The sequence below is a fragment of the Strigops habroptila genome, chromosome Z, assembly GCF_004027225.2.
Source record: "Strigops habroptila isolate Jane chromosome Z, bStrHab1.2.pri, whole genome shotgun sequence".
Classification (NCBI taxonomy): domain Eukaryota; kingdom Metazoa; phylum Chordata; class Aves; order Psittaciformes; family Psittacidae; genus Strigops; species Strigops habroptila.
The window spans coordinates 3,810,613-3,822,372 of NC_044302.2; the positions used below are offsets into that span (position 1 = coordinate 3,810,613).

Below are 11,760 nucleotides of genomic sequence, written 5' to 3' on the forward strand. Positions count from 1 at the left end.
GAGCCAAAGGAGGAGAGCTGTGGGTTTTTCCAAGCGTGGTTTAACCCGCGGACGCTCGGTGCGCAGAATGATGCCATTCACGCGGCTGAGATTACTGCTTTAATTCTTTCTTTACACACACGCACACACGGTTTCAGGTTAAAAAAACAAGTCAGACATGATGTTACTGGTACGGAGAGGGGAAAATCCATTTTCTTTTGTCCTTCTCCAAAGAGCAGATGGATCTGATTCCCAGCTGATCTCCCCAGCAGAGCAGCAGACACCTCTCATTGCCCGCACATCTCTTCCCCTTTCCAAAGCTCTGAGCAAAATCCATGGCAAAGCAACGCCTGGAAATACACTGCTTCCAAGCCAGTGTGTGGCCTGTGCTGCCCTCAGAAGTTCCCTCTATGAAGTACACCCACTCTTGAGGGCGCAGAGATCCGCCCGACCCCATTAGGCAGAAGCAGGGTAGCGCTGGCAAGCCACCACCTGCATTAAAGCAGATCTCTTAAGCCCAAGAGGCCCACCTCTGAAGCGAGGAGCTCCCATGCAGGGATGCTCCCGTTCCATCGGCAGCTCTGGAGCGATTCCCAGCCGGCTGGAAGGCTGCCTGCCCTCTCCTCTGCCTGCAAAGAAGGGGTTTAGGCTGCCGAGGAAGGGCTGTGCGCAGCCAAAGGGGAGATGGGTGGCTTTGGATGTGTACAGGGAGATGGAGGCTTGGCCAGATGAAGGACCAGGGGCAAGATGTGGAGCCTGCTCCCTTCCGCTGCCCTCTCCTGTGAGGTTTTCAGGCTGGCCTGGCTAGTACCTCAGAAATCCTGGGAATGGGCAGCCTCGCCAGGCTGAAGGTTAGTCCGGAGCTTGTACATGTGATCTAAGGCTTGTGTAAGGAAAGCACCGGTTGTGTTGATCTCCATCAAGGTTAAGTTGTCCAGCTAAAAGAGAAAAACAACGGTATCTGTGGCAACAGCCCTGCAGCAGCAGAGGATGAGGAACTCGGAAAGCAGCTCTGCAGCCCATGCTTTCCCTTTGGTTATTTGGGTTATTCCCAGCTGCCACCCCAACCCATCAAACAGAAGCACACAAGGAACAAGAGCGCCGTTTCCATACGGCACCGGGAGCTGCAACCAGCCCATAAAGCGAGGTTGCAGCATATGGCTTTAGCTCCTCACTGACATACCCACAACCCAGGGAAAAGGAAAAACATGCCCCAACCAGCATTTTCAGGAGCAGCTCTCATCAGTCACAAGCCCACACAATCGCACGGCATCTGGAACGCTCCCAGCACCGCGCTGGCAAAGCCTTCGCCGCACGTCCCCACCGCACCTTGGCGTGAACCTCCTGCCGCCTGACGAAGCTGTCTGCAGACAGCCGCAGCTTGGCTATCCGGGTGTCCCAGGTATCCTTCACCAGCGTGCGGATCTCATCGGCCTTGGGGATGTTGTCTGAGGCACTAAAAAGAGGGGAGGGAATGGGTCAAAACAGGCTGCGAGGGGCTCGTACGTTATGTCACCGGCAGAAGCAACGTTGGCAGCTCTTCAGCCCTCGGAGGCATAAACGGAACAGTTTGCTATAGAAGGGGGGGAAAAAAAACCCCCCAACCCTGCAACTCAACATTAAAATCCAGCCTGGTGCTTCTGCTGCTGGGATTTCTGGGATGGTTTATTTACCCGGGAATGCTCAGCTCTAATGCAGCATCTGGTTCTCGCTAGAATCCTTCTGCTCTTTAATTGCCCAGCTGGTACGAGGTACAAGGAGGGCCAATAACCCGGCCAAAGTCACCAGCAGCCAGGGAATTGGAAGGACTCAGCTGCGATTAGAGCCCCAGCTCTGTGCTCTCGTGGCTCTATCAGAAAGTATTAAGTTGAAAGGACTCTACGAGTTGTGCCACATCCTCCCATTAAGGCAATTCAGCGCCGCCATAAGGACCTTGAGAGATCAGTTCAATTCGCATGGACAGAGCTGTCAGGGTTATTGTAGCGTGAGTGAAGGAGCTGCATGCCAAGAGTGTCATCTCCAGAGGAAAAAGCCAGTGCTTAAATGACCACCCCGCCATAATCGAGGGCTTAAAGTCAGAAGAGCCCCGCGCTGAGCAAAATACCAGCCAGCACATTTCACAAGTGAAATGCCTCAGCAGGCAGGAGTTCAGGCTCTGAATATCCCCTGGTCTCCTGCTTCTCAAGCTGAGGAAAAGAGGAGCTTTCCTCCTGAAGGAGAGCCAAGCAAGAAGCCTGCAGGCTTTAGGCTGCCGAACAGATTGCAGCCATGGAACGTGTTGCTGATCCTCAAGGCCTCTACGCTCAGCTGCCGCTCAATAACGCGGCACAGCCCCAATTATCAGGCCACGGAACAAGCAAATCCCCGAGTTACTGAGACGCAAAGTTACCATGAGAGAGAACTGCTGCAGCGAGATCTTGGCACGCCGCGAAATAAACCTCCATTAACTCTGTCTTTCCCACCGCCCTTCGGGGCCGCTGCCAACCACAGCCTGAGGAACTGTGTGTGCAGAGAGTGTGCTGAGGTGGAAACTGTGACAATGCGTTTCCTACTTACTAGTTCAACAGCAGCTTTGTGAGTTCCATGTAATAGGGACTGGGCATCCGAGTGAAGGTGTCCTCTTTACGCTCCTGGTCACGGATTTCCTCCAGTTTCTCTAACAATACAAGCAGGAATGGTCAGGCATTGACAGAGCTTCAACGCTCGTTTTTACCCTCTCTTCAAGAAAACCCGTGTGCTACTTCTACAGGACTGGCTCTGCGGATGGGAAAAGGCTTCTGGAATGAAGCACACGAGGATGTTGACAGGGACATTGAAGCTGTGTGCAGCCCAAACCATGCCGGGAGGCTGGATCTACCCCAGCTCCATCCCCAAGCCCGTCAGATGTTCCCTATGACCACAAGGCACTGTCAGTAACGAGTGTTTCTGCCCTTGAATGAATAAAGCAGGAGCACTTGGTGCAGGTCCCCCTCTTCCTGCAGCTCTGTCAAGTGTTTACTTCTCCTATTTCTCAGTTTCCCTTGAGACTACAAAAGGGAAGGTGTCGTGATTCTCACTTTTAAGAGTGAGAACCTCCCATTTCCGATGTGCCCGAGGAAGATCATTTCGTGGGGTGAATGAGCTTGTGTGTTAATGGTGATTAACGCACAAGCGTGTTCTCTAAGGTCTCTCTCCTCACAGAGGGTCATCTGAGGTTCCTGAAGCTCTTTCTGAACAAGCCTGTGAGATCTGTAAGTGCTGCTCAGAACAACCAGTCACCACCGAGGAATACAAGTACCAGGGCTGGGGATTCAATCTGTTCTTCCTCCTCCCCAAGGGAACAGAAGGTAAATATATGACTTAACAGGGGAAGATTAAATCTCCTGTAAATATAAAGAATTCCAGTGGTGGGAAATCAGATCCTCTCTCAGAATTACTTTGTGTTTGTTGAATTAAGCTTCCCACTAAAACAGGGGAAGTTCAGGTTAGATATAAGGAAGAAGTTCTTTACTGTGAGGGTGGTGAGGCACTGGAACAGGCTGCCCAAAGCAGTGGTGAAGGCTCCATCCCTGGCAGTGTTCAAGGCCAGGTTGGACAGAGCCTTGGGCGACATGGTCTAGTGTGAGGCATCCCTGCCCATGGCAGGGGGTTGGAACCGGATTATTTTAAGGTCCTTTCCACCCCAAACCATTCTGTAATTCTATAATGGTAAAAACCAGACATGCTTATAGAATTTCTCCTTTCCATTGCACCCACTGGAGCCCAGGCCCGAAGCTGCCATCCTTACCAACATCCATCCATTCCGGGGGAATCAGACGGCACTTCTGCCTCTGCTTCAGACTGATGGCCAACCAGACCGGCACTTCCACTGGCAAGCCGGGATTGAAAGGACCCAGATCTCCCTGGAAGATGAACCAAAGATAACAATTAGGGCTCAGACACGGCAGAACTTCCCTGCTAACGTGGCCTCGGTGTGAGTTTCCAGGAGGTTGTGAAAAGCCTCAATCAAACAGCAGCTGAATCTCCTCCCACTTCCCATATTTCTTGCTCTCACACTTTTCCTCCTCTCCCTCGAGAAGCAATAACCGGCGTTTCCAGTGTGTTTTCGATTCTAAACTGTTGCACACAAGTTATAGCCAGAGATTACCCACAAAACGCAGCCCCTGGGCTCAGCTGAGGCGCTGATCATCACTGGATCCCAGCACCCAGTGCCAGCGCCGGGGCTCAGCACCCAGGGATGCCAGCCACCCCCCAGCCAAGGCTCAGAGGGCTGCTGCCCCCCACCAAAGACATGGGGACAGCACATAATCCCCTGGGGGGGGGGCTGCCCTGCTGCTCCTTCCCTTCTCCTCCTTCTCTCTGCCCTAAATCCCTCCATCCCATCACACCAGACCCCTCTCCCTGTTCCCAAACCCCGTCCCCCACCTCCTGCCGCTCAATCCCAATGCCCCAAACCCTATCCCACACCTCATCCCTGCCCATCAGCACCCCAAACCCTGCCTTTAAGCTCTCCAGCCTCCACCCCCCCCACTCCGACCCCCAAGTCCTGTCCTCAAGCCCCACAGCCCCCAGGCGGGTCCCCAATCCCCCCCCCACACACACAGCCCCATGGTCCGTGTCTCCAAGCCCCACAAGCAACCCCCTGTGCCCCCCAACCCCGCCGACCCCAATGAGGTGGATCCGGTCAAGGCTGAAGTTGGGCACGATCGTCACCAGCTCCTTCTCGGCCAGGAACTCCACCTCGGCCGGCTCCATGGAGGCGCCACCGGGGAGGAAGGGAGCGGGATCGGGACGGGGATCGCGATCGCGATCGCGATCGGGATCGGGATCGGGATCGGGATCGGGACCGGGACCGGGATCGCGATCGGGACCCGGCCGGCTCCGCGCCCTCCCTCCCTATTGGCTGCGCTCCGGGGAAGCCCCGCCCACAAAGCGCTGTTTCCCGCCGCCCGATGCGTTTCGCGGGTTTAGCGTAGGGGCGGAGCCTGGAGGAGCTCGGCGCACGCTGATTGGTTTCGATCAGACGGAGCTTGGTCGGCTATTGGTTACCACGGCGGCGCACGCCTTCCTGATTGGGTGAGCTACTCGCGCCGAGCGCCAGCCCCGCGGGGGGAGCGCTGGGTCGGTCGCAGATGGGACCAATCCCGGTGGTCCCCCCGGTGGCGCTCGGCCAATCAGCGATCAGCACTTGTTGCCAGGGCGCTGTGGGGCTTGAGGCGGCCCCGCCCTCACCCTCTGAGCTTGGGCGCGGAGACTGGCACTGGCGCCCCCTGGCGGCCGGGAGGAGCAGCGCCCCGCGGGGATACGCGTGGGGCCGGGTACCGGGGGGTACCGGAGGGTACCGGGGCCGGGGGGCCCTCCTGCGCACCCAGCAGCCCCCATCAGACCCATTGTCCCTGTGCAGACACCCCTGCTCAGGCAACTGCTGCCACCCACCCCTCCATACCCACCTCCATCCATCCATCCATCCATGCACCCACCAACCCACCCATCCTCTCACCCATCCATGCCTCCATCCATCCTTGCACCCGTCCATCTGTCCGCCCGTGCCTTCATGTCTTCATCCATCCATCCATCCCTCCATCCATCCATCCATCCATCCATCCATCCATCCATCCATCCTCTATTCGCTCATCCATGCCTTAGAACAGCAATCAGCTCTCCTCTTGCTCTCTGTCCATGCACCACATTGTCCATCCCTCCCTCCCTCCCTTCCTCCACTCATCCTTCCACCCCCATTCCTCCATCTAACCATTCCTCCACCCATCCATCCATTCACCCATCCATCCATCCATCCATCCATGCATGCATGCATGCATCCCTCTTCCCCTCTCTCCATCCAACCATCCCTCCATTCACCTCTCCATCCCCCCCCCCATCTTTCTCTCCATCCATCCCTTCATCCCTCCCTCCCTCCATCTGCCCTACAGGTCGCCATGGAAACCGAACACCGCCACCCCCCCAAATGCTGCCAGCTCCCCCCAGTCCCCCTCCCCAGCAGCCTTAGTCTCAGCCCTCGGACACCCATGGGACCAACCCCAACCCTTGGGGTGAGCATCACCCCGGGGGTACCCCCAGCCTGGCCTATGGGGCCAAACCTCGGTGCTGCCCCACACCGGGGGGCTGCAGGAGGTGGAGGGTTGGGGGGGTCCCACCGCCCCCCGTTAACGGAGCAGCCCCCGCGGTGCCGCAGCTCCACCGGGCGCGCTGTAACCGGCTCCACTCGCGTGTCTTTTGCCATCTGCTGCTGTCATTAAAAACCGAGATTTCCATCTGCTTTCACACTCCCGCCTCTCCCGGTGCCGCCGCTTCCCGGGAACCAGCGCCCCCGGCTCCCTCCCGGGATGCGGCCGATCCTTTGGGACCACCAGGGCGGGATGCGGGCCGTGTCCGAGTCCATTCGCAACCGGCTCCTTCAAACCGGTTGGACAAGGGGTGGGGGGGTCCCCCCTGCTTCGTGCCACCCGGCAGCCCGGGGTGATGATGGGGACAAACGGCAGTTTTGGGGGTGCGGAACCACGGGGGTTTTATTCATTGGGGGGACCCCGCATGGTGCCACCCCCTTCCCTGTGCTTTTAGAAGAGGCAAACCCCAGTCACCAGTGTCCAAACCCATCCATGTGATGGGTGCCCCATATGTCCCTAAGGAGCTGGACCTGGACAACGCGCATCCCGGTGGAGCAGGGATGGTGTCCCCAAGATGCTCGTGCTCAGCACTGGCTGCACGATGGTGCCCCCCCGCCCCGCCGTGCCTCTCGGGACAGCATGGTGCCCGTCGGTGTTGGTGGCGTGACGATGATGGAGGGCACGTGCAAGTGCTTCTCGCCTGGGGATGCTGCTTGTGTCCGGTCGCTGCCATTCCCGCTGCTCACACACATCTTCAAGCCTGAAAGGACAACCAAGGGGAAGATCAGGCTTGGGGGGGATGCGGTTTTCCCCCACCTCCCCTCCCTATATCCGTGGCTCAACCCTTTACGAACCACTAGAGAATCCACCACCAGCAGCCAGGTTTCAGCCTCACACCTCCTGGTTTTGGGGTGCCCAGTAGAGGTGGATATAGCAGCACACACACCACCCTCCCCGCCGCCCTGATCTCCTGCCCCTGGGTAGAGGATCACTTTAATCTGCCTTTTTAATCATGAGAAAAGCCCCGCGCGGCGCAGGCAGCGGCCGGGGAGGTTTCAGCTCTTTCCCAAGCAGGAAAATGCCCGGCGGGGACAGACACTGATATTTTAAATCTCTTTTTAATTAAGGATAAAGCCCTGCCTTACATAAGGCAGCTGGAGAAGGGGGGTGTCTTGTCTCTTATTGCAGATTCCAAGCTCATCGAAGGGACCCGGAGGCACAGGGGGATGTTTTGAGGATTGGGGGATTTGGACAGGGACTCCTGGGCTGCCTCAGCTTTCCCTCTTCAGTCACCTCATATTGGGCTGGGGGGGGGGGGGTGTCTGTGGAACCCCCAAATCCCTCAACCCCACACCTGCAGCATCCCCAACATAGGGAAAGGGTGTACAGGTGCAGAGCTCATTTTTGGGTGGTGCATCCCATCACAGACAACACCTCAAATAGGGTTTGAGCTTGGGAAGAAGCAGCTCGACAGCTTAGAAAGGGATGCTCATTAGCTCCCATCCCTAATGACCCCAAGGATGATTAATATGAGCTGCTCAGGGATCAGCGTTGGGATGCAGTGCTAATGGGAGATACAATATCCAGTCTTTACCCTGCTCACCCAGCACAGCGAGGTCGGGAGCATTAAAAGCTCCTGCTTCCCTCTCTCTGCAGACATCGCTTCTGCCATCCCCAGCCTAACTCCATTAAGAAAATTAAAGTTAGGGGGAAAGCAGATGGATAGAAAGCTCCTGGGTTGGAATACCCCTGGGGAGAGCGGAGTAATGAAGGATGCTCCGGGCTGACCTTGAGCATCACATCCATATCCAAAGCATCCCATCTACACTGGCTCTTTCCCACCTCTAGGGAAACCCATTCTTGTAGGATGCCATCAGCCCAAGGATGCTCCAGAGCAAAGGATGGAGCACAGGACCAGACCTTTGTACTGTTATAGGGCTGGGATAGGGGATGGGGACATCGGGTGGTGCCTGAGCAACAGGTCACCCATGGGACTCCTTAAGTGCCATCAGGATGCCAAACCACACCAAACCCACCCACAGCAGAAACACCTAAATCTCCTCCATGTACAACCATCCCCAGATGCCTTTATGGAGCAGGAGAGACCCCAGCACCCTCCCAAACCTACCTTTGAGGCAGGATAACTTGAGCCCCATGTTTTCATCCTCTCAGCAGGACCCAGCTCTCCAGCCTCGCCTCCGGTCCTCGCTGCTGGAGCTGCAAGAGAGATGCGGGAAGTGATGCTGGGAGGAAGGATTGAACTCGGTTGCTCACGAAAAGCATGCACCTATGTGTGTGTGTGTGTGTGTACATGTACGTGTCTATAGGCGCCTGGGCAGAACAGGAAGCATGGGTGCGTGGCAGCGAAACCACCAGTGATGTCACAGCGACTCGGTGACTCAATCTCAGCTGCTGAGTTTTGGGAGGAACTTTTTGGGAGGGCAGAGAAGGAGCCTGATGCAGGGACTGGGGGGATCCCATCCAGTCCCATCCCGGCTTTTCCGCCCCTGGGATCAACGCTGCAAACATCTGCAGGTGGTGAATGGAAGAGTCAGGTTGTTATTTGTGAAGGCAACTGGTGCGTGAAGAGAAAAACCCTGAGCCCACGCACAGGATGCTGGTCTGTGGCATTGCATCCCTTGGGGCTGTGCCAGAGCAATGGGCAGCAATAGGGGATGCATGGACAAGGAAAGCTCCATCCCGCTCTGTTTGGGCATCCCTGATGCCCCAAGAGCTTTCAAGTGGGTAATTCCCATTGCGGGACATCGCTTTAAGATGATGGATGTTATCCTGGGCAAAAACTCCTTTACTGGGATATCCCCATCCCTCCTGCCTATAGCTGCTGGGAAAAGCTTGTTGGGATGAGGGTCAGAGACTTGTTTTGGTTCTTCCAAGCTCCGGGGCCCTCATAGAGCCAAGCAAACCCTCTGATCCCCCCGCCTGATCTTCACCGCAGCTTCACTTCACCTTTCCAAGCACCCTGAGGTTGTCCGGCTGCAGCCAGCAAGAGGAAGTGGGAACTTGCCATCGCTGGCTTTAATTCTGCTTCTTTTATCAGCTCCCCACAATCGCTCTGAGCTGTGGCACCCCTTTGGCCAAGGAGCTGTGCCAGGGCTGGGAGCAGACCCCGCCATGGGCCTCCCACCTTGCAACTATCACCCAAATATCAAGAAACCTGTTTTGAGGTGAATCCTTTAGTTTTTGGCACTGCCAAAACCAGCCACCCCCATCTGCTCGGGGCTGGAGGAGGGTTGTGCTGGGGAGACCCAGCCCCACGGCACAGGGGGTCGTCTATTAGACCGGACCCCACAGCTAAGCCCTTGCATGACAAAGCAGCCCCATCCCCACACCGCTGGCTTTTAGCCCTGCATCCCCACCACGGCGCCAGGAGAGATGCGTGGATAGAGAAACCCACCCTGCCAGCATTCCAGCAGGATTGCTGGTGGCGATGGCTTCAACTTCATTCCCGTGCCGGCATCAGGCCAAGGAGTATTCGCTTTCCCGATGAGTTCACGCTCCAGAAACCCCCAGATACTCCTCACAAGCATCACTGAGCGGCGGCCGCGCTGCTCAGGCATGGAGGGGGGATGCTCCGGGGCTGGGGATGCAAAAGTGGGACCAAAGCCGGCCACAGTGCTCTGAGGGGATGACACTTACCTGGTCCTGGGAGCTGGAAGCACGATGCCCACTGTTGCATCCCACCTCCCACAGCATCCGGCTGCTCTGGGATGCAGGAGCGTGAGGCTGGGTAGGGGGTTCCCACTCAGGACCAGTGAGGCAGGCGGAGGTTGCAGCGAGACAGCTTGGGGTTGTTGTAAGGTTGGTTTCTAACCTGGTTAATCAGGTTATCGGAGCCCCGGCTCCTCCCATCCATCCCCTGCTCCAGCCCCATCCAAGCACAGCAAAGCCCTTGGGTGATGAGGAAATGCAGCTTTACTCTCACCCCGCTGCACAACCCAGCCTGGTGCCAAAAGGAGCAGGAGTGCCCCTCGCCTGCAGCCGAAGCGCCTGGACCACCGAGCATCCCTACAAGCAGTCAGAGAGGCGACCAAGTGCCTAGAAAGCCAAGCACCAGTTTGGTGTGAGGGTCCCATGTCCAGCCCTGGCAGGACCCATCAGCATCCCTGACGTCCTAATGTCTAGCGAGAAGCGATGCTCCAGCTGCTGGGAGCATCTTCACCTTCTCCAGCTTCCAGAGAGTGCATGTTTCTCTTCCTGTCCAACCTCCCATCCCCAAAACCAGCCTGGCAGTGGGATCAGCATCAAAGCTTCTCAAGGGGTTGGGTACCACCCTGCTGCGAGGATGCCCGGGCAAAGGCTCTGCCTCCGGAGCAGCCGCCTTTGCCTGCATTAAAAGGAGCCAGAGGCTTTTTCATGTTCACCTCCTCTGCAATTAAGAGGCGAGGCCCCGACATGGCTCCTTTTCAGACAGAGCTGAAAAGCAGCGGTTCACATCCAGGGCGCCGGCGTGCAGGGAATGCCAGCGCACATTAAACACCCCGTGCCCGCGGGCAGGAACCGAGGGGAAAGCTTTGAACTTCAGCCGGAGATGGGAGAGAACTGATCCCAGGAGCTTGGGAGGTCTCCGGCAAGATCAGAGCATCATGGATGAGACCAAGCCCTGCTGGGATGGGCATAAAGGGGAGCAGGGAGGGGAAGCGGGTGGTTTTGCTCCAGTTTCTGCTGGTCTGGTCCTGCCATGTTTGGTGAAAAACACACATAGCGAAAGGGCTGATTTCCTTCCTGGTCTGGCTCCTCTGATTCACCAAATGACTGAGTACTGTAAAGCTTCAGGGTCGAGAGCTGGGCAGAGAGCACAGGGGAAAGGCTGCAGCCCCAGGTCCTAGATGCAGAGACGTTTGCAACCCGAGGCTCCAGTTCTGCCCCAGAAAACAGACAAATTGGTTCATGTGTTGCTTTGTTTTGCCTGTTCAGCTGCAAAGAGCTAAAGGGCAAAAGTCTGAGCCAGACCTTGCCAAGCCTGGTTTTCCCAGATCCCATCCCAACCGCATGCAGCATCCCATGGGGCCAGGGACCCCTCTCCAGCAGCACAAATCCAGTCTTGGGCAGCAGAAAACCCCCCTCCACATGAGCTGTTTTGATACCTCTCTCCAAAACAACCTGTTTTCTGCTTTTGGGTGAGAACAAACAGCTCCGAAACGCAAGAGGGCTGGAATTAGCCTGACCCGAAGCAGCAGTTGTTGCCGAAACCATTAGCAACCAAAAGCGATGTCTTGCTGCAGCAGAGGAGGTAAACACAAACATCAGCCTGCTAAAATAACTGTGGTTAGCTCTGCGGGCTGCAGCGTGGTGTGGTGACACCGATAGGCACAAGCACAGCATCACACACCCCTTCCTGTCCTCCCCACAGGCTGGGAAGTGAAGACACCCTTGGGTTCACTCATAGCATGGGGGTTGGACACCTCGAGGTGGTAAGTTATGGCCCAGACCCCCTCTGTTGTGGAGCCCTGTTCGGCAGCAGATGACCAGCATGAGGCAGATCTAAACACCAAGCACAGGAGCAGCACAATGGGTCAAACATCTCCTTTCCATGGGTGCAGCCCTGCCTCTGATTCACATCCTTCCCAGGGGGTGATTGCCGAGCATCACATCAGGGTGACTGACCAAACACCACCCAGAGCCTGCTGGCCACAGGGAGGAAGAGGATGGGCTCATA

The 11,760-nt window shown here is 56.7% G+C and overlaps 1 protein-coding gene across 1 annotated transcript; it reads right to left on the bottom strand.

Annotated features, from left to right (window-relative positions):
* Positions 1-86: 86 nt before the first annotated feature.
* GINS2 (GINS complex subunit 2) lies at positions 87-4,896 on the bottom strand. The gene is made up of 5 exons (XM_030470486.1): positions 4,624-4,896; positions 3,746-3,860; positions 2,536-2,635; positions 1,309-1,435; positions 87-917 (listed from the first exon to the last, which is right to left on the bottom strand). The coding sequence occupies exons 1-5, from the start codon at positions 4,711-4,713 to the stop codon at positions 792-794; spliced, it is 558 nt and encodes a 185-aa protein (XP_030326346.1). The 5' UTR covers positions 4,714-4,896; the 3' UTR covers positions 87-791.
* Between the last annotated feature and the right edge of the window lie 6,864 nt (positions 4,897-11,760).

Bases quoted from the DNA above. Each gene is read 5' to 3' on its own strand.
- GINS2 (XM_030470486.1), bottom strand. From the start codon at position 4,713: ATGGAGCCGGCCGAGGTGGAGTTCCTGGCCGAGAAGGAGCTGGTGACG. The intron at 3,861-4,623 runs GTCGGCGGGGTT...TTCATCTTCCAG, and splicing joins ACCGGATCCACCTCATTGGG to GGAGATCTGGGTCCTTTCAA. The intron at 918-1,308 runs GTGCGGTGGGGA...TTTCTCTTTTAG, and splicing joins GGCAGGAGGTTCACGCCAAG to CTGGACAACTTAACCTTGAT.